We start from the raw sequence: 22,218 nt of genomic DNA on the forward strand, positions 1-22,218 counted from the left end.
GAAGGAGGATGGTGGAGAGGTGTTGAAGGAGGATGATGGAAAGGTGTTGAAGGAGGATGGTGGAGAGGTGTTGAAGGAGGATGGCGGAGAGGTGTTGAAGGAGGATGGCGGAGAGGTGTTGAAGGAGGATGATGGAAAGGTGTTGAAGGAGGATGGTGGAGAGGTGTTGAAGGAGGATGGTGGAGAGGTGTTGAAGGAGGATGGCGGAGAGATGTTGAAGGAGGATGGCGGAGAGGTGTTGAAGGAGGATGGCGGAGAGGTGTTGAAGGAGGATGGTGGAGAGGTGTTGAAGGAGGATGGTGGAGAGGTGTTGAAGGAGGATGGTGGAGAGGTGTTGAAGGAGGATGGTGGAGAGGTGTTGAAGGAGGATGGTGGAGAGGTGTTGAAGGAGGATGGTGGAGAGGTGTTGAAGGAGGATGGTGGAGAGGTGTTGAAGGAGGATGGTGGGGAGATGTTGAAGGAGGATGGTGGAGAGGTGTTGAAGGAGGATGGTGGAGAGGTGTTGAAGGAGGATGGTGGAGAGGTGTTGAAGGAGGATGGTGGAGCCAACAGTGCCGAAGGCTGCCGGCAGGGCAAAGAGAGAAAGTTAAAACTTTGTCACAGTGCAGACGTGAGGAATTTTGACCTATTTGTCCCGGCGCAGTAATACGAATTAGAATCCCAGGTTTGGATTAGGTTGGGTGGGAATTTGAATGGATTAAAACAGGAATAGTTCATGTCATTAGACATTTTTTTTTAAAGTGTGCAGCTTCCTAACTTTTTTTCTTAATAACAAAAACAGGAACAACCTTCAAACCGCAACCACATCAGAAGGTCCAATCATCTTTCAAAGGACCCAAACTGAAAGAGAAGAGAATTCGGAGAACAACTATAATGGGAATTCCACAGCATGTCCAACAGGAACTAGGTTTGTACGTTGTCTATTCGGGACTTTTCAACTGTTTGACAGTTGAACTTTTGTGGATTCTATTTTTTTTTTTTTGAAACCTTGAAGGAATCGAATGTAAGAACAGAATCTGGAGGAAGTGTGTGAACGAAATTGGACTTAACAGAAATACCATTTCCTAATGGCTGCATTTAGTAAATGGATAGCCTGCAGCAGGGCCTTTATCGATGAGTATAATCTTGGGGTTGATGTTTAGTCTGTATTACATTAACCTCTCTCTGTTTTGGTGCAGTGGGGTGTTACCTATGGACATGGCACCATTGCACTGGGGAGAGAAAAGCACAGTCCTATTGTCCTGATCCCTGCTCAGTGAGGGAAGGATCTTGTTCACCTACTGTATCTATAAACGTATGCTGAATGTGAGAAGTGGTTAAATTATTTGGTTCTGTAATTATCCACAGAAACGCTCAGGATAATGGCTACTTCCCTACTCTCACCCTGAAATGAAACCATGACAGGGCATCATTAGCAAAGTAACTGGTTAAGTGGCAGTGTTCTCAGCCCAACCATCTTCAGCTGCTTCATCAATGACATTCCTTCCATCATAAGGACAGAACTGGGGATGTTAGCTGATGGATGTTCAGCATCATTCGTAATTCCTCAGATATTGAAGCAGTCCCATGTCCAAATGCAGTAAGACCTGGACAATATCCAGGATTCGGCTGACGTAGCACTATGCCACACAAGTGCCAGGCATGACTATGTCCAAAAAGAGAGAATCTAACCATCACCCTTGACATTTAATGGCATTACCATTGCTGAATATCCCATTATCAACATCCTAGGGTTATCATTGACCAGAAATTGGACTGGACTAGCCACATAAATACTGTTGCTGCGATAGCAGGTCGAAGTCAAGGAAACCTGTGGTGAGTAACTCACCTCCTTACTCCCCAAAGTCTATCCACCATCTAAAAGGCGCAAGTCAGGAGTGGATAGAACATAGAACATACAGTGCAGAAGGAAGCCATTCGGCCCATCACCGACCCACTTAAGTCCTCACTTCCACCCTATCCCCATAACCCACTAACCCCTCCTAACCATTTTGGACACTAAGGACAATTTATCATGGCCAATCCACCTAACCTGCACGTCTTTGGACTGTGGGAGGAAACCAGAGCACCCGGAGGAAACTCACGCAGACACGGGGAGAACGTGCAGACTCCTCAAAGACAGTGACTCAGCAGGGAATCGAACCTGGGATCCTGGCGCTGTGAAGCCACAGTGCTATCCACTTGTGCTACCATGCTGCCAGTGGAATACTGTCCACTTGCCTGGATGAGTACAGCTCCAACACATTTAAAAAGCTTGACACCGTCCAGGACAAAGCAGCCCGCTTGATTGCTCCCCCTTCCACAAACATCCACTCCCTCCACAACTGACGCACATTAGCAGCCGTGTGTACCATCTTCAAGATGCACTGCAGTAACTCACCAAGGCTCCTTCGGCAGCACTTTCCAAACCCACGACCACTACCATCTGGAAGGACAAGAGCAGCAAATACCTGGGAACACCACCACTTGGAAATTGCCCTCCAACTCACTCACCATCTTGACTGAACTATATCAGCTGTTCTTTCACTGTCGCTAGGTCAAAATCCTGGAACTCCCTCCCTAACAGCACTGTGGGTGTACCTACACATCAGGGACTGCAGCGATTCAAGAAGGCAGCTCACCACCACCTTCTCGAGGGCAATTAGGGATGGGCAGTAAATGCCGTCCTAGTCAGCAACGTCCATATCCGGGAATAATTTTTTAAGAATTGAAGTTAAACTCGAGGAAAATATACACTTAAAGTTGGCTCATTTAAACTTTATATTGGGAACAATTATAGTAAATGGTGATGGTTAAACTCCGATCTCTGTGCATTAGAGAAGAATCAATTAAAAAATGGTAGAATTTTCAGCAAATAAAAATCAGAATGGGACTGGAATCTTTTCACTTTTAAAAAATGACTTGAACAGTAATAACTACAGAAAATGTTAGTTACTGATCTCATCCTTCTCTGTGCTGTGTCTGGAAGCCTAGAGATATGGAAACAGAATCGAATATTTTATCACTTTGTCACATTATGTAACTTGTTCATTAGAGTGAATTGTTGTTTCGAATTTTTTCCAGGGCTGGTGAATCTGTCCAGTAATGTGTTTTAAAGGTTTAGCAATTGAATCAAAGGATGCTTTCTCATTTTTTGGTTTAGGATTTAATATGACCTTTATGTTCACTTTGTGACCAGCTACAACAATGTTGTTGCTACATCTGTAGCTCTAAGGGTTCGCCTTAAAACCTCCAAGTAGAAACCTAAAGTTGTTTTTTCCTATAGTGACCTGATGCTTTATAATAGCATGACTGACTCAATGATCAGGATTTATTGGATCACTATGTCCTGTGAGCATAGGTGCAGGAGGTTATAGAATTAGCAGAAAAGTCCCTTCATCCTTCTCGATCTCAGGCCCCAATTACCCTCTGTTTAGAATAATAGAATCACTACAGTGCAGAAGGAGGCCATTCGGCCCATCGAGTTTGCACCAACCCGCTGAAAGAGCCCTCACGCCCCCACCCTATCGACATAATCCAATAACCTCACCTAACCTTTTGGACACTTAAGGGGAAATTTATCACGGCCAATCCACCTAACCTACACATCCTTGGACAATAGGAGGAAACTGGAGCACCCGGAGGAAACCCACGCAGACACGGGGAGAACGTGCAAACTCCACACAGACAGTGACCCGAGGCTGGAATTAAACACGCGTCCCTGGTGCTATGAGGCAGCAGGTGTTAGGAGTTAGATCCCCATCAAAGAACCATCCACAAAATTTGAACAGTTCTGTTTTGAATTGTGTAATCTAATTTTTGTTAAGTGACTCCTGCTGATGTTCACCATGACTGAAGTATTGGGCCACACAGCATTTTGCACATCACTTATAAATGTGTGCTTTCACTTAATCCCCGTTTGGATTTTCCCAGTTGCTTAATAATCAAGTGCATGATACTTTAAATTTAAATTCCGATAAATGACCTTTGACTCACATGTTATTTCCCCACATTAAAACGGCCGAGACTGGATAAAGTGCCAGCATTTTATTCACAAGGGTTGGGCTCTATTATACAAGTGAATTCTATGTCATCCCCAAATTTAGACAGTTGTGAATGGAGTGTTTAGTTTGGCTTCAGTCGAGGAATTGCTTTTGATTCTCAACTAGTCGAATTTGAGTCACGGTTAGGTTTTAATTTTGTTCTTTCTGTTTTGAAACAGGGATTGGCAAGAAGTCTCATCTATCAAACACCAGTCAGAAGGTGCCTGATGCAGACAGTGCTGGCGTTGTCTCAGCATCTGGGGATGATGAAAATCATCGCTTACATATTGTGCCCCACTCTAGAGCAAGGGGCTCTTTGCGGTCTGTGAATTTTACTGATTCGTCACAGGGAGGCAATGAACCTATAAGCACTTTAGACTTTAACTGGGGACTTATCAATTTTCCCCAAAGACCAAAATCATTAGCCATTCCAAAATCATCCATACCAACTGAGCTTCTCCAAAATCCAGTCATGTCCATGTCACCTCAGGCAACATACTTATCCAAGATCATTCCGAATGCAATACTTCCTGCGGCAGTGGATGTTTTTACGATCAACACCGGTCAGAATGGTGTGCGTACCCTCAGCAGAAACAGCTTAATATACGATCCTTCCCCCGACTTTTCCCGTTCCACCTCCCTGCAGAATTACGATGGCCGGGATTATGCTTCGAGTGATGCTTGGAGTCATTCTCAATCTTCTGAAACCATCGTATCAAACAATTCCACTATTTCATCACAGGGAAATGCGCAGATTAATGATTCTGTGGAAGAGGATCGAGAGAGAACGAGAGACCAATATAACGTTACAAATTCTGCCCCCGATCCTCGTGCAAACACAAGTAGATGGGTCAATGCCTGTTCTGCACAGAATGTTGCAGCAACGACTGTGGATACAGCTGCACACAATACCTCAAACCATGAACCTAATGATCTGAAAAGTAATGGTTGTGCTGATCAATCATTGTCTCCTGCACAAAGCACCAGTAGTATTATTGATGCGTCGGATGCGCAGAGTGTAACAAGTGAGCGGTCAATCTCCAGAAGTTTGTCGGTTAAGAAAATGAAGAAGCCACCAGCTCCTCCAAGAAGAATTCATTCCTTACAGCAAGCTGAGGAACAGAACTCAGAATTCAGACATCAAAGCTGTGCATCACCTGGGGAAGACGATGTGTTTGCCCCTTCACTTGGGGAAATTAAAAACATTCAATATGAATCTTGTGGGGGTTCCCCTGTTGCAAAATCTTCTCCCAATCACATACTGGTGACTGCTGTAGGTGGGGGAAAGTCAAAGGGAAATATCCTTCAGTCAACAAATAATTCTCCGCAAAATGCAACCTCGCCTAACAAATCTGAGCGAACCATGTCTCCATCCAGTGGCTACTCGAGTCAGAGTGGAACCCCCATTTTGGTGAGAAATCTTGGATCTCCTTCCTCCCCTATTGGGAGATCCAAACCGACAGCATCTGAAAGATCAACTTCCCTCACTTCTCCAGTAAGGTCACACTCAACATCTTTAGCATCAATATCATCCTCCGTATCTGGGCATGTTGATCTATTTTCCATCCCTCCTCCACCATCATCACCTGCTCCTCCACCACCCACTGTCAAAATTGCAAAATTACCGCCATCGTTATATGCGTGGAGACCAGAAGCAATCCCTCCACCTCCAGCAGGACCAGCTCCATCGCCACCCAGAAAAAAACCGTCCTTCCTTTTCGCCAAATCCAATCGTGCCCCGCAGGTCACTTCAGCAACGCTGGTCGCTGCTGCCGCAGTCCTGCCAGTCACTGCAGCAACACCGGTCACTGTGGCAACGACCTTGCCAGTCACTGCAGCAACACCGGTCACTGTGGCAACGACCTTGCCAGTCACTGCAGCAACACCGGTCACTGTGGCAACGACCTTGCCAGTCACTGCAGCAACACCGGTCACTGTGGCAACGACCTTGCCAGTCACTGCAGCAACACCGGTCACTGTGGCAACGACCTTGCCAGTCACTGCAGCAACACCGGTCACTGTGGCAACGACCTTGCCAGTCACTGTGACAACACCGGTCACTGTGGCAACGACCTTGCCAGTCACTGCAGCAACACCGGTTACTGTGGCCACGACCTTGCCAGTCACTGCAGCAACACCGGTCACTGTGGCCACGACCTTGCCAGTTACTGTGACAACACCGGTCACTGTGGCAACGACCTTGCCAGTTACTGTGACAACACCGGTCACTGTGGCAACGACCTTGCCAGTTACTGTGACAACACCGGTTACTGTGGCCACGACCTTGCCAGTCACTGCAGCAACACCGGTCACTGCAACTGCAGCCCTCCCTGTCATTGTTCCCCTGCCGGTCACTATGGCAACACAAATCGCTGTGGCCCCGCCGGTCACTGCGGCAACACCAATCACTGTGGCCCCGCCGGTCACTGTGACAGCAGCCACAGCCCCGCCGGTCACTGTGACCCCACCCGCCCCATTGCCATCTGTCCCTGTGGTCTCTGCAGCCTCAACCACGACGGTCACTACAGACAAGACTGCTGAGGCCCTGCTAGCCACTGGAAACGTAACTGTTGTTGATCTGCCTTCAGCCTCGCCACTTGTAGTCCCACACGATCTATCTACCTCTGTGCCCACCCCTGTCTTATTGGCTCCTCCTGAACAGCAGGAAATTATTCCACTTGCAGGGAAACCCCGCACACCCCCACCTACACCACCTCCGGCCCATCACCCACCGCCACCAAAGAAAACAACAATAACTGAAAAATTACCTCTTCCAGTTTCCTCAAATGTTTCAGAAGCCAGTGAGCAGGAACAGTCAGGACTCGATTGGCCACCACCTCCACCTCCTTTGTCCCCATCTGTCTTTGCCCCTTCAACAGAAATCCCATCTTCATCTGAGAACATCAGTGCTACAAATTCAGACCAGCAAGATGCTGAATTCCTGTTTCCACCCCCTCCACCTCCTTCTCTATTAACAGGCACAGCACAAGAAAATACATCATCTGCTGCGGATTTTCAGTTGGTTTGCCCACCAGCTCCCCCTCCAGCCGCTCCTGAGATAACATTGAAGGATGCAAATCCAGTGCAACCTGTACCTGCAGCATTCGCCTCCCCTTCTCTCCCACCCTCACAACCTACAGAAACTAAGGTGGCACCCATGCCTAAATCCTCAACTTTATCTGCAGCCACTCCTGCATCAAATAATCTTCAACAGAAGCCACTTGTCTCAGGACTCCAATCTGCAACGATAGCAGATTCGCAGCTTTCAAAAGTAATGACTCAAACACCAAAGGTGTCTCATCAGGATTCTGAAAAAGAATTGACCGTTCAGCCTTCACCTAATCAAGATGGTGGTGGTCAGGATAGTAAACCGATTGTTACTGCCTCTCTGCTGCAGATGGTGCGGTTACGATCTGTCCAGATGACCACCTATGAGCCTATGAGAATAGAAAGCCAGCAACAAGTCAACAAAAACCACCTGGATTTAAAACCATTCACCAAAAGCAACGTGACTGCGCCCAGCAAACCGGCTCGTAAGTCCTTGCTCCGTTTGTCATCCTCTTCTGATTCGGAATCGCCTGTAAAACCCACCAATTCTCTGTCGGTAAAGAAACCCACATTAGCCACCGCCGTTCAGGGACAAACGACACTTAAGCCACCTGATGACGGTGCTCTACACAAATCTCCTGCCTCAACGGCCAGCTTCATTTTTTCAAAAAATGTAAGTCCCAAGAAGCTGGTCTTTGAAACCCCTCACTCGCCTGAGGCTCAGGCAGAAGTGAAGAAAAGCTTAATGGCTGAGCTTAACGTCGTCTCTGGGCGGATAGCTTCGAAGACTGAATCGAGAAGTCCAACAAATCCACAGAGTAAAACTGTTTCAGAAACCCCTTCTGCACAGAAAAAGCCCAGCAGAATTCCACCGCCTGTAGCCAAAAAGCCTTTGTTTTTGCCGAACACTCACAGACTGCCCTCCGCATCGACTGATATGAGAGAACTTTCGCAAGCACAGGAAAAGTCTGATGCTCTCGGAGCTGCAAGAGATGCCAAGGATGAGAAAGGTATTTATTGGTATGAGAAGCAGCCGGAGTTTTAAACTCTGTTTGCTAAATTGAGTCTGTAGATTGATATTGTACGTAAATCATCCATGATCGTGATGAATGGCGGAGCAGGCTCGAAGGGCCAAAATGCCTCCTCCTGCTCCTATCTTCTATGTATCTATGTAAATGCCACACAGTGAGTTAAAGTTTAGGCTGGAGCAATTGCTTTGCAATGTTGTAGGATTGAACGTGACTTGTTTATCCAATGGTTTCCATTTGGACAATAACATCATTTTTACTTACTTTTCCAGTTGTCTTGCCATCCACAAAAAGGTGCAGAAAATATGAAAAGGTCATTTGCAGGTCCACAAACTAGCTGTGACTTTGTGGCTATTGATGTCTGTGCCATATTTGAATGAATGGAAGGACCCTGTTAGTCTGAAGTCCTTTGGCTTGGAATTAATTATTAATAATTTAGTTTTTGTTTAGAAAATATTAGTTTAAAGTGATCTTAATGTTTGGGAAGAATCTGCAAGAGGATCTTGCAGTGAGAGATCAATTTGATTTGGCACAAATGATATCTGAGGGAAAAGATATCAGCGGGAATGTCTTTCTTGGCAAATCGGTCACTGTTTTAGTGGTCAGTTAGAGTATTGCTGGCCTATGATTGGACGGCCACCTTGTCCCAATAGCTGATGTGGTGAGCAGAGATCTGTATTAAACTGCTATCTGAAAAGGAAGAATATGGAAGGTGAGGGAATGGAATTGAGAGCCAGTATAGACACAAAGGGCCGAATAGCCTCCTCCTGCACTGTAACAATTTGATTTTATCTTCTGAAGGAAAGTGTTTAATCAATAACTAGGTAATGGAACATCACAAGGAGCATTAGAAAATCAAACATTGAGCCATGTAAGGGGGTATTAGGATAGATGACTGAAAACCTTGGTCAAAGAGGAAGGATTTGATGAATGTCTTAAAGGAGAAAAGTGGGTTTGAGAGATTGCGAGGGTTTGTCCCTCAGCAACAGAAATGACCAATGGTGGATGATTAAAATTGATGATATACAAGAGGCTAGAATTAGAGGAACGAAGAGACTTCAGAGCATTGTAGACCTGGAGGAGATTAGAGAGGCCAGAAAGACGTGAGATCATAGAGAGATTTGAAAGCAAGGGTGAAAATGTTGAAACGCAAGTGTTGCTTACTGGGAGCAAATGTTGGTCAGCAGACGTGGGGCTGATGTGTGGATGGGCCTTGGTGTGAGTTAAACACGGGCAGAAAAATAATCTTCAGTTTCTGCAAGATAGAATATGGGCAACCCGCCGTGGGTGTGTTGAATTAGTCCAGTCTAGAGTTAACACAACTGTGAATGAGGGTTTCTGCAGCTGAACCAAGACTGGGAAGGAGACAAGTTATGTTATAGAGATGAAAATAGTGTGTTTAGTGATGGTGTGAACGTTGAGCTGAGAAGCTCATCGCAGGGTCAGATGATACCAAGGTTTGAGTGGTCTGGTTCAGTCTCACAGTTAGCAGGGAGAGGGGTGGAGACAGTACCTAGGAAGTGGAATTTATGATGGGAACAAAGACGATGACTTCAATCATCCCAAGATTTGATTAGAGGAAGTTTCAGCCCATTGAGTAATAGATGTTGGAGAAACAGTTTGACAATTCAGGTTGAGTGGAAGGATTGAGACAGTTGTGGCGAGGTAGAGCTGAGTGTTGTCGGCATACATGTGGAAACTGATGTACTTTTTGGATGATGTTGCCCAAGGGACACATGTAAATGAGAAATAGGAAATAATTTCCAACCAACCAATACCTGTTTTGCTGCAAAGTCACACTTCATTTTTCTCAGAACATGCTCAGACCGTTCTGAAGACAAAGACGGGACTGAACTAGATATCCGGTTCCTTCTCTCTCCTCTTTTTGAAGCTGCATTCTATCTCTGGGTCCTTCTCTCTCTCCTTTTTGCTCTGCATTCTCTCATGTGTGCATCCTCTTGAGTCTCGTTCAACCTATCCAATCGGGCTTTGATCACTTCTTTAATCTCTACTACATATGGAGTGCCTTCTATTTCCCTGTCAATCGCAGCAATATTCTGGATGCCCGAGGGCTTGTGATGCTCTGTTATTGAGTATTTTCAAGCCTGCGATTGATAGAATTTTGATTACTAAGGGAATTAATGGATCTGTGGATATTGCAGGAAGGTAGGTTTGAGGAAGAAAATCAACCGGCGTCTTTTTCAATCGTAGGGAAGGCTAGAAGAGCAAAATGGCCTCATCCAGCTCCTAGTTCTTCTGTTCTGAAATATGAAAAAAATATGAGAACATATGAAAAAGCAAGAGTGGACCGATCGGTCCATCGAGCCTGCGCCACCTTTCAATAAGGTGATGGCTGATCTGAGTGTGACCTCAGTGCCACATTTCTGCCGACCCCAATGACCTTTCACCCCCCCCCCCCCCCCCCCCCCCGCTTGTTTATCAACAATCTATCTACCTCTGCCGTAAAAATATTCAAAGACTCTACTTCTACTGGCTTTTGAGGAAGAGAGTTCCAGAGACTTCACGACACTTGGAGAGAAAAGAGCTTTCCTGTCCTTTTAGTTTTAAACAGTGATCCATAGTTCTAGATTCTTCCACAAGAGGAAACATCCTCTCCACGTCTACCCTACCCAAAGCCCTCAGCATCTTGGATGTTTCAAACAAATCGCCTCTTCTAAACTCCAGCGGATACATTTGATATGGCACCTTATCAAATGCCCTCTGGAAATCTAAGTGCAGTATATCCACCAGTTCCCCTTTATCCACAGCACATGTGACACCTTCAAAAAACCTCCAATAAATTTGTTGAACATGGTTTACCTTTCACAAAATCGTGTTGACTCTGCCTGATTGCCTTGACGTTTTCCAAGTGCCCTGCTATAACATCTGTAATAATGGCTTCTAACATTTTCCCTATGGCAGATGTTAGGCTAACTAGTTGGCATGTAGGGTGCGATTTTACTAAAAGGGAATAAAGTCCCATAGTGAGCATGTTTAGCTGCATGTTTCCCGAAGCTCGCTGCAAGGCCGCACGTAGCCCTGTTTTGTGCCCTGGGGAGCTCCGCTTGCCGGAACACCTCAGTTTAGCGGGAGATTGGAACACCACTTTTAAATGCCGTGGAGAGCCTGGTGCACGACGTCGGCAGCATGAGTAGAGGCGTCCAAGGCGTAGCTCAGTCAGTTATGGACATGGCTGAGGGCCTCAGCAGCATATTCAAGTCGCTGGTGGACATGTACCAGCCCCAGGTGAACCTTACTGAGGTGCTGCGGTACATGTCCCAGTCCCAGGTGAACCTTACTGAGGTGCTGCGGTACATGTCCCAGTCCCAGGTGGGCCTTACTGAGGTGCTGCGGTACATGTCCCAGTCCCAGGTGGGTCTTACTGAGGTGCTGCGGTACATGTCCCAGTCCCAGGTGAACCTTACTGAGGTGCTGCGGTACATGTCCCAGTCCCAGGTGAACCTTACTGAGGTGCTGCGGAACATGTCCCAGTCCCAGGTGGGCATTGCCGACGCACCCCAGAGCATGTCCCAGTCACTGACGAGTATCGCTGAGGCCGTCAACACCATTGTGCAGACATTGGGGAGCCGCCAAGGAGCCAGATCATGCAAAGTGCCATGGCGAGCACGTTTAGCTGTGTTTCCCGGCGCTTGCAGCGAGGTCGCGCACAGCCCCGTTTTGTGCACTGAGGAGCTCCATTCGCCGGAACTTCTCAGTGTAGTGGGAAATTGGGACACCATTTTTAAATGCCGTGCCAATCACCGAGGCCCCCGACACAGCCTCCTAACCCCCACCCCCCAAGCCCTCCAGTCCCAGTGCCCCCCCCCAAAAATGCCTGCCAGGTGCATTGAAGGCCACGGGATGCAGTAAGTGGCAGGCTGCTTCCACCTCTGATATGAATCCTGGGTACACACCTAGGTGCAGCGGTACAGCAAAGAAGGCTAAGCCGGTCGAGGATCAATGAGAGGGCACGGGGGTTGGGGGGGGCACCATCGTGGGCAAGGGCCAGTTGGGGTCACCGATATGCATCATTGAAACGTGTTGCACCCGAGACATATGACGCCTCTGGCATGTTATTCCGCAATGCGGGCTGACCTCCAAGCCCATGCCCCAGCGCTCCAGGCATGGTGGTCTTGCCCCCCCCCCCCCAATGCATACCATGTGCAGGTGATGGGTGTGAGCGAGCACTCAGCAGGCAGGCAGGAGTCAGACTATGGCATAGATTGAGAAGCAACAGCGCTCAGTTCACAGCATGTTATCATCACCCCCTCCCCCTGCCTTCGACCCGAGAGTGATACAACGCAGACCATGGGAGGATGGAACAGAGTAGATGGGGAGTGGGGGGTGACACGGGCCAGGTGGGGGATGAGGATGGGGGTAAGGGAGTGGTGGGACGGTGGATGGGTGGAGGGAGGAGGGGAGGTGTGAGATGACAGACGAAGCCTCACCCTATCTACGTCCTATGAGAAGTGGACAAGGATGAAGGCCTCCCTGGCCCTCTGGGCGTGCCGTACCCTCACACAAAGGGTGACTACCACAAAGCGGGCGACCCTCTTGGGGGTATACTGCAGTGCCCCACCAGAGCGGTTGAGACATCAGAACTGCATTTTGAGCTGTGCGATGCCCATTTGGTGACAGTCCAGGAGGCCCCATGAGCCTCCTTGTATCTGGTCTCCACATCGGTCACCAGCCTCCGTGCTGGCGTCATTAGCCAGGCCCTCAGCGGGTATCACTTATCCCCCATGAGCCAACTGGCCATCCTGGGGTGCTCCTCAAAGAGGCTGGGGATGTCTAACTGCCCCAGAATGTAGCTGGCGTGCACACACGTGCATGATCTTCATGTGGTGGTCACACACGATCTGGATGTTCAGGGAGTGGAACTCCTTCCTGTTGAGGTAGAGCACTCCCTGATGCCCCAGTGCGTGCAAGGCGACATGCGTGCCATCTATTACTCCCTGGATCTGGGCCATCCTGGTTGTAGTGGAGAACCCTGCTGCCCGGGCACCTTGTTGGGCCTGGTCCAGGTCAAAGTGTATATAGTTCACCGTCCGGGCAAACAGGGCATCAGTGACTCCATGGATCCACTTGTGGGCTGCAGCTTGTGAAATGCCACACAGGACCCCGCTTGAGCCCTAGAATGATCCTGAGGCGTAGAAGTTTAGGTTTGTGATTATCTTGACGGCCACCGGGAGTGGGTATCCTGCTCCTCCACATGCCGCACTGTCCCTTTGTTGAGGCAAAACCTCGTGGGGCACACGCTGTCTGTCATCTGTCCACAAGACTAGCGATGCCTGTACATCTTGGGCCGTCACCGGCCTCCCGCTCTGGGTCCCTCGTTACCCTCATGGGCGGCCGGGTCCCTCGTTACCCTGATGGGCGGCCGGGTCCCTCGTTACCCTGATGGGCGGCCGGGTCCCTCGTTACCCTGATGGGCGGCCTGATGGGCGGCCGGGTCCCTCGTTACCCTGATGGGCGGCCGGGTCCCTCGCTAGCCTGATGGGCGGCCGGGGCCCTCGTTACCCTGATGGGCGGCCGGGTCCCTCGCTAGCCTGATGGGCGGCCGGGTCCCTCGCTAGCCTGATGGGCGGCCGGGTCCCTCGTTACCCTGATGGGCGGCCGGGTCCCTCGTTACCCTGATGGGCGGCCGGGTCCCTCGCTAGCCTGATGGGCGGCCGGGTCCCTCGTTACCCTGATGGGCGGCCTGATGGGCGGCCGGGTCCCTCGCTAGCCTGATGGGCGGCCGGGTCCCTCGCTAGCCTGATGGGCGGCCGGGTCCCTCGCTACCCTGATGGGCGGGAGGGTCCCTCGCTACCCTGATGGGCGGCCGGGGTCCCTCGTTACCCTGATGGGCGGCCGGGGTCCCTCGCTAGCCTGATGGGCGGCCGGGTCCCTCGCTAGCCTGATGGGCGGCCGGGTCCCTCGCTACCCTGATGGGAGGCCTGATGGGCGGCCGGGTCCCTCGTTACCCTGATGGGCGGCCGGGTCCCTCGTTACCCTGATGGGCGGCCGAGTCCCTCGCTAGCCTGATGGGCGGCCGGGTCCCTCGCTAGCCTGATGGGCGACCGGGTCCCTCGTTACCCTGATGTGCGGCCGGGTCCCTCGCTAGCCTGATGGGCGGCCGGGTCCCTCGCTAGCCTGATGGGCGGCCGGGTCCCTCGTTACCCTGATGTGCGGCTGGGTCCCTCGCTAGCCTAATGGGCGGCCGGGTCCCTCGTTACCCTGATGGGCGGCCGGGTCCCTCGTTACCCTGATGGGCGGCCGGGTCCCTCGTTACCCTGATGGGCGGCCGGGTCCCTCGTTACCCTGATGGGCGGCCGGGTCCCTCGTTACCCTGATGGGCGGCCGGGTCCCTCGTTACCCTGATGGGCGGCCGGGTCCCTCGTTACCCTGATGGGCGGCCGGGTCCCTCGTTACCCTGATGGGCGGCCGGGTCCTTCGTTACCCTGATGGGCGGCCTGATGGGCGGCCGGGTCCCTCGTTACCCTGATGGGCGGCCTGATGGGCGGCCGGGTCCCTCGCTACCCTGATTGGCGGCCGGGCCCCTCGCTACCCTGATGGGCGGCCGGGTCCCTCGCTACCCTGATGGGCGGCCGATACCCTCGCTAGCCTGATGGGCGGCCGGGTCCCTCGTTACCCTGATGGGCGGCCTGATGGGCGGCCGGGTCCCTCGTTACCCTGATGGGCGGCCGGGTCCCTCGCTAGCCTGATGGGCGGCCGGGTCCCTCGTTACCCTGATGGGCGGCCGGGTCCCTCGTTACCATGATGGGAGGCCTGATGGGCGGCCGGGTCCCTCGTTACCCTGATGGGCGGCCGGGTCCCTCGCTAGCCTGATGGGCGGCCGGGTCCCTCGCTAGCCTGATGGGCGGCCGGGTCCCTCGCTAGCCTGATGGGCGGCCGGGTCCCTCGCTAGCCTGATGGGCGACCGGGTCCCTCGTTACCCTGATGTGCGGCTGGGTCCTTCGCTAGCCTGATGGGCGGCCGGGTCCCTCGTTACCCTGATGGGCGGCCGGGTCCCTCGTTACCCTGATGGGCGGCCGGGTCCCTCGCTAGCCTGATGGGCGGCCGGGTCCCTCGCTAGCCTGATGGGCGGCCGGGTCCCTTGTTACCCTGATGGGCGGCCGGGTCCCTCGTTACCCTGATGGCCGGCCGGGTCCCTCGTTACCCTGATGGGCGGCCGGGTCCCTCGTTACCCTGATGGGCGGCCGGGTCCCTCGCTAGCCTGATGGGCGGCCGGGTCCCTCGCTAGCCTGATGGGCGGCCGGGTCCCTCGCTAGCCTGATGGGCGGCCGGGTCCCTCGCTAGCCTGATGGGCGGCCGGGTCCCTCGTTACCCTGATGGGCGGCCGGGTCCCTCGTTACCCTGATGGGCGGCCGGGTCCCTCGCTACCCTGATGGGCGGCCGGGTCCCTCGCTACCCTGATGGGCGGCCGGGTCCCTCGCTACCCTGATGGGCGGCCGGGTCCCTCGCTACCCTGATGGGCGGCCGGGTCCCTCGTTACCCTGATGGGCGGCCGGGTCCCTCGCTAGCCTGATGGGCGGCCGGGTCCTTCGCTAGCCTGATGGGCGGCCTGATGGGCGGCCGGGTCCCTCGTTACCCTGATGGGAGGCCTGATGGGCGGCCGGGCCCCTCGTTACCCTGATGGGCGGCCGGGCCCCTCGTTACCCTGATGGGCGGCCGGGTCCCTCGTTACCCTGATGGGCGGCCGGGTCCCTCGTTACCCTGATGGGCAGCCGGGTCCCTCGCTAACCTGATGGGCGGCCGGGCCCCTCGTTACCCTGATGGGCGGCCGGGTCCCTCGCTAGCCTGATGGGCGGCCGGGCCCCTCGTTACCCTGATGGGCGGCCGGGTCCCTCGTTACCCTGATGGGCGGCCGGGACCCTCGCTAGCCTGATGGGCGGCTGGGACCCTCGCTAGCCTGATGGGCGGCCGGGTCCCTCGTTACCCTGATGGGCGGCCGGGTCCCTCGCTAGCCTGATGGGCGGGAGGCTCCCTCGCTACCCTGATGGGCGGCCGGGTCCCTCGCTACCCTGATGGGCGGCCGGGTCCCTCGCTAGCCTGATGGGCGGCCGGGTCCCTCGCTACCCTGATGGGCGGCCGGGTCCCTCGCTACCCTGATGGGCGGCCGGGTCCCTCGCTACCCTGATGGGCGGCCGGGTCCCTCGCTAGCCTGATGGGCGGCCGGGTCCCTCGCTACCCTGATGGGCGGCCGGGTCCCTCGCTACCCTGATGGGCGGCCGGGTCCCTCGCTACCCTGATGGGCGGCCGGGTCCCTCGCTAGCCTGATGGGCGGCCGGGTCCTCGGGTGTGGGGCAGGGCTCTGCACATAGACTCTGTCCTGAGCCTCTGTTGACACTGCTGCTGCTGCCTTCTCCAGAGTTTAGCCGCCTGGCCTGCCAGCAGCAGTGCGAGGGCATCTTCCACTGGGTCCAAGGTATCTTCCATCTTGTAATATCTGCAAGGAATTGGAGAGGATGAGAGACTGACAACCAGTGATGGCTCCCCCCTCATATCCCCTGCCATTCCTCACGGTGCTATCCAAACTGTTCTTCCCCCGGAACACTGGAGCAGCAACTCCAGTGCCCTCGGGCTCATGCCCTGGATTGAAGATGGCTACTCACATCCTCGGATCCCCACAGCGGCCATTCCACCAGTTGCTAATGGAGATTGGCTTTAATTGGCAATTATTGGTTTATCGCCACACTGTGGTGGGATTCAGTTCTTGCCAACGGAGATGGGTCTGTTAGATCGCAAACCGATTGGTATATGGTGCGGTTCCCTATTTTGGCTGCTGCGGTGATCTAACTACCATGTCACACTCTCTCAAGAGCGTAACAGGGGCCTTACATCATGCCCTTAGGATTATTTTCATCATTGGGAAGCTGAACTCACTGGCCAGGCCAGCTCCTCCGAGATCGGGCTGCCATTTTTAAAGAGTGCCCCAATCTCCAAGTGAGGACACCCCGACAAGGGGTCTTCCCATGCCTTCTTTTGACCACTCCCTCCCCTTCCAGGGCCCCTCCCTTCATTCCCCCCCCCCCCCACAACTTTCCAGAGCCCCTTCATACCAGCCCTGCACCCTTCAACTCTTCATACTCCCCCTCCACCCTTCTTTCAAGGGCATGACCCCCTTGGGCTCTGCCCCTCAACACTGCAATACTGGCACTGCCACCCTGGGAGTGCTCCTTCTGGCTTTGCAGTGCCACCCAGGCACCTTGGCAGTGCAAAGGAGCTAGGCCGGACAATGCCAAGCAGTCCATGTTCGAGAAAGCCACCATCCCTCGCCAGCCTTGGCCTCTGATGGACTGTGTGACCCCCTCCCCCTCCTCCATTTGAGTGGACAAGGACTGAACACCGCTCAGCTGGGGACTCCCTGGGGAGGGCGGTAGATCATGGTTGAGTACGCTTATGTAGGTTTAAAACCTACTTAAGCGCACGTGGCTTGGTCCTGCCCATTGTGGGTGGGATTCTGTCCGCGCTGCCTCGTGGGACTTGTGTAGGCATAATGGCTGCCGGGGAACCTGTGGGAGGCCTCTCCTGGCATCTACCAGCCACATCATGCTCCCACTTTAGTGCAACATGGCCGGTACATTGCGTCCAAAAGTCTTTAGTTTTGTCCTTTTTATTATTTTTGCAGCCTCCAACCATATCTGTTGATTTACTCTTAGATTTGCAGTCTCTGGCCCTTCCTGTCACTCTCTGTCCTTTCCTGTCACTGTCTATCATTGTCCCTATTAGTACCTTTTCCTCTTGCCTTATCTCTTCACTAGATTTACCACATCTCCTTTGCCCCCACTATTTACTTTAAAATCCTTCTACTTTCCTATGTATGCAGCTCCCAGCAGGATCCCAAATAGTACAGCCCCCACTTTCCCCATTACTGGCGCCTGTGCCCCATGGGCTGGAACCCACTTCTACACACCAGTCTGAGCCACACATTTATTTCTCTAATCTTATTTACCCTTTGTCAATTTTCATGTTGCTGAGGTAACCATACAGAGATTGTCCCTTTGAGGCTCTGCTTCTTAAATTAGTGCCCAATCCTCATATTGACAAGGCACAACCTTTTTCCTTACCCTGCTCGTGTTGGTGCCCACATGAGCCACAACGACTGCAAGTTCTTCTCCAACCCTGATCTGATGGCACCGGGCAGGCAGCACAGCTGTATGGACCCTCTCTCTTTGCTGCAGAGACCAGTGTCAGCCCTGATCACCACACTGTCATCTACTACCACTATGTTCCTTCTGCTTCCCCCACTTGTATGGCTTCCTGTACCACGGTGCCACAGTCAGTTAGCTGATCCACCCTGCAGCCTCCACTCATCCAAATAAAGTGAGAGAACTTGAAACCTGCTTGACAACAACCGAGACCCCTGCCCTCTGGGTCCCCTTGCCTGCCCCATGCACAATCACACACCCTCTTGTCCCGGATTGAATCAGAAGACCCTAACCTGGGGGGGGGGGCCGCCTCCTCCTCCTCCTGGTACAAAGTGGCTTCATCCTCCCTGAGACAGTGTCTGCAGCTCAGCCTCCAGCTCGATGACTCTGAGCCAAAGCTCCTTGAGCTGCAGGTGTGTTTTCCTGGATCACATTGGCATCCAGGATCTCCCACATACTTCTGCCTATACACATAATCTGCCCTGCCATCCAAAGTATGTTTTAATTAACTACTTTGTTATTTTATCCAATTAGTTATTTAAAAAATATATTTTATTAACCTTGCCACCAGTTCATATACTACTTTAAACCTTAAGAATAGAAACCGTAGAAACATCTGTGCAGTCGGAGAGGGAATGGGTGACCACCGGTCAGGAGAAACAGGGCAGGCTGGTCCTCAGGAAAGCCCCCAGAATGCATCACACTCAAACCTCTTTGCTGTGTTGGAAAACGGTGAGAGTGACGGTTCCTCTGGGGAGTGCAGCCAGAGCCAAGCTCACGGCACTGTGGGTGGCTCAGCTGCGCACCACTGGGATGAGTAAGAGTGGAAGAGCAATAGCGGCAGGAGACTCAACAGTAAAGGGTGCAGACGGGTGTTTCACTGGACCACTGGGTCCATCTCTGGGGAAGGTAGGACCTGTAGAAGTCGGACGGGTTGCGCCTCAACCAGAATGGTGAAATTGAAATGAAATGAAAATCGCTTATTGTCACGAGTAGGCTTCAATGAAGTTACTGTGAAAAGCCCCTAGTCGCCACATTCCAGCGCCTGTCCGGGGAGGCTGGTACAGGAATCAAACCGTGCTGCTGGCCTGCTTGGTCTGCTTTAAAAGCCAGTGATTTAGCCCAGTGAGCTAAACCAGCCCCTATGGTACCAACATCCTTGTGGGGAGGTTGGGGGTTTAACCTAATTTGGTGGGGGATAGGTGACAGTGTGGAGGTACAGTGCGGGGCGATGCATGGTCAAACAGAAGAAAAACTAAGTTGGTTTGGAAGGCAGTGTAAAGAGAGAAATACTGAGCCTGAAGGGAATTTGGCAAGGCTGGGTGCATTTGTTTTAATGCAAGGGGACGGGGTGAGGGGGGGTGGGGTGAAGTGGGGTGGGGTGGGGGGGTGGGGGGGGTGAAGGGGGGTTGGGGCTGGGGGAGGGGGAGAAGAAGATCCACATCAGAGCAGTGGGAGTCATTCAAAACAGAAATAGAGAGAGTACAATGTCAACATGTTCCCATAAAGGTAAAGGGTGGGCGCAACAAGTCCAGAGAGCCCTGGATGTCAAGAAATATACAGCATTGGATCAGGAAAAAAGGGAGGCTGATGACGGATACAGGGGGCTGAAAACAGTAGAAGCTCTGGAGGAGTAAAGAATGTGCGGTGGGGTACTTATAAAAAGAAATTAGGAAAGCAAAGAGGGGGCATGAAAAAACATTGGCGTGCAAAATACGGGAAATTGTTTATGAGTAAATTAAGGGCAACAGGGTAACCAGGGAAAGACTCGGTACCCATTAGGGACCAAAATGGCAACCTGTGTGGAGCAGAAAGACTTGGATGAGGTATTAAATGAGTATAGAGAAGGACAATGTTGGTGTAGAAAGCAAGGAGGGGAGCTGTGATATAATTGAACAGATTATCATTGAGAGGGAGGAGCTTTAGTGGTTCCAGCGGGCTTAAAAGTAGATAAATCCCAGCCCCAGAGACCTATCCTAGGCTGTACTGTGAGGAAAGGTGAGAGATTTCAGGGGCTCTGATGCTAACTTTCAAATCCTCTCTGGGCACAAGGTGCCCCCCCAGGAGATTGGCCAAGAAGAGCCCACAGGATCCAGAGCAATTTAGCAAATGAGATCCAAGATTGGTTTTGTGGCAGGAGGCAGAGGGGAATGGTCGAAGGTTGTTTTTTGCGATTGGAAGTCTGTGTCCAGTAGTGTACCACAGAGATTGATGTTGGGTCCCTTACTGTTTGTAGTGTATGTTAATGATCTAGACATTAATGTGGATGATATCATTAGTAAGTTTACAGATGACACGAAAATTGGTGGTGTGGTAAAAGTGAGGAGGAAAATTTGAGATCATAGGACAATATAGATGGGCAGAACATTTGCAAATGGAATTGTTGCTCGTTGTGTTCTCTCTTTAATTGGCTCTGTTTATGGCGGTTAATATGGTCGCTTTCATTAATTGTAATTACGTTTGCTCAAGAGTCGCCAGGTATCTTTCGATACCGCCACAAGGTTCAAAACCGAATACTGATCAAAGACTCGATACACCAATTAGTAAGTTCGAAATCAATGCTTATTTATTTACACACACAGTCAATTATTATTCATGCACAAACTCTACTCACTAAACTACAACTACTACTAAAAGCCTATACTTAGCTTCGGGTGCCCACTCAGTCAGAGGAACAATGGCCGTTGTCCGGTTCTGAGGCTGCTGGGGTGGAGCTGGTACGGAATAGTAGCTAGGATCGTCTGTCTCGTAGCGTGCGTTGACTTTGGACTTACTTAGAACATAGAACAGTACAGCACAGAACAGGCCCTTCGGCCCTCAATGTTGTGCCGAGCCATGATCACCCTACTCAAACCCACGTATCCACCCTATACCCGTAACCCAACAACCCCCCCCCTTAACCTTACTTTTATTAGGACACTAGGGGCAATTTAGCATGGCCAATCCACCTAACCCGCACATCTTTGGACTGTGGGAGGAAACCGGAGCACCCGGAGGAAACCCACGCACACAGGGGGAGGACGTGCAGACTCCACACAGACAGTGACCCAGCCGGGAATCGAACCTGGGACCCTGGAGCTGTGAAGCATTTATGCTAACCACCATGCTACCCTGCTGCAGCTGCTAGGCAGATCTGTCCTCGCTGAGAAACAAGGCCAAGAGAGCGATTCTCTCTTGGGGGCTTCTTCTTATACCCAAAAGGGGCTTCGCGCGCTTTTGGGCGGGCCTTGAACTTGGTCCCAATTAATTGGACCATATCCTGATCATCGGTATCGATTTCCTCCAGTAAATGGGTGGGTGCCCTGATTGCTGGGCGTGTCCTAGGTGGCCGTTGGCCTGCTTTATTCTGGTCTCCTTTGGCACCGGGGTGTCTGCTTTAGTATCGTTTACCTAAATGTTACTCTTTTGTCCCTGAAGATGGCTCATTAGTATGCTAACGGCTTCGCAGTTTCGGTCTTGTCTGGGAGCTGCAGACTCCAATCAACAGACAAACCTTGCACCTGCTTCCTTTCTCAGCATTGTCCATTTTCCCTGCATTCTTTGCAAAGTGTCCATTTTGTAATCGGGACGTGGCCACCCCAGGTGGCTACAGAATTTAGCCCTGAAAATTGTGAGATGATGCATCTTGGGAGGACTAAAGAGACAAGGAAATACAGAATGAATGATAGGACTCAAGGAAGTACAGAGGACCAGAGGGACATTGGGGTGCGGTGCAAGTCCATAGGTCCCTAGAGGCAGCAGGACACTAGGTTGGTGGTTAAAAAGGCATGTGGGATACTAGCCATTATTAACTGATGCATAGAATATAATAGCAGGGAGGATATGATGGAGCTGTATAAAACTCTCGTTAGGCCATGGCTTAGAGTACTGTGTGCAGTTTTGGTCGCAACACTATCGGAAGGATTTATTACACTAGAGAGGATATAGAGGAAATTCACCTAGATGTTGCCTATGCTGGAGTGTTTC

The 22,218-nt window shown here is 51.8% G+C and overlaps 1 protein-coding gene across 4 annotated transcripts in view; it reads left to right on the forward strand.

Annotated features, from left to right (window-relative positions):
- Nucleotides 1–22,218, forward strand: part of LOC119964675 (uncharacterized protein KIAA1522 homolog) — a 293,273-nt gene that overhangs the window by 245,720 nt on the left and 25,335 nt on the right. For 3 of the 4 annotated variants that reach the window (XM_038794469.1, XM_038794476.1, XM_038794485.1), the window contains exons 5-6: nt 782–907; nt 4,202–8,080. In XM_038794469.1, coding sequence (XP_038650397.1) covers nt 782–907; nt 4,202–8,080 — 4,005 coding nt within the window. The remainder of the gene's footprint in view (nt 1–781; nt 908–4,201; nt 8,081–22,218) is intronic. The other variant, XM_038794495.1, reaches the window with a different exon arrangement.

Source organism: Scyliorhinus canicula, chromosome 1 (genome assembly GCF_902713615.1).
Source record: "Scyliorhinus canicula chromosome 1, sScyCan1.1, whole genome shotgun sequence".
Classification (NCBI taxonomy): domain Eukaryota; kingdom Metazoa; phylum Chordata; class Chondrichthyes; order Carcharhiniformes; family Scyliorhinidae; genus Scyliorhinus; species Scyliorhinus canicula.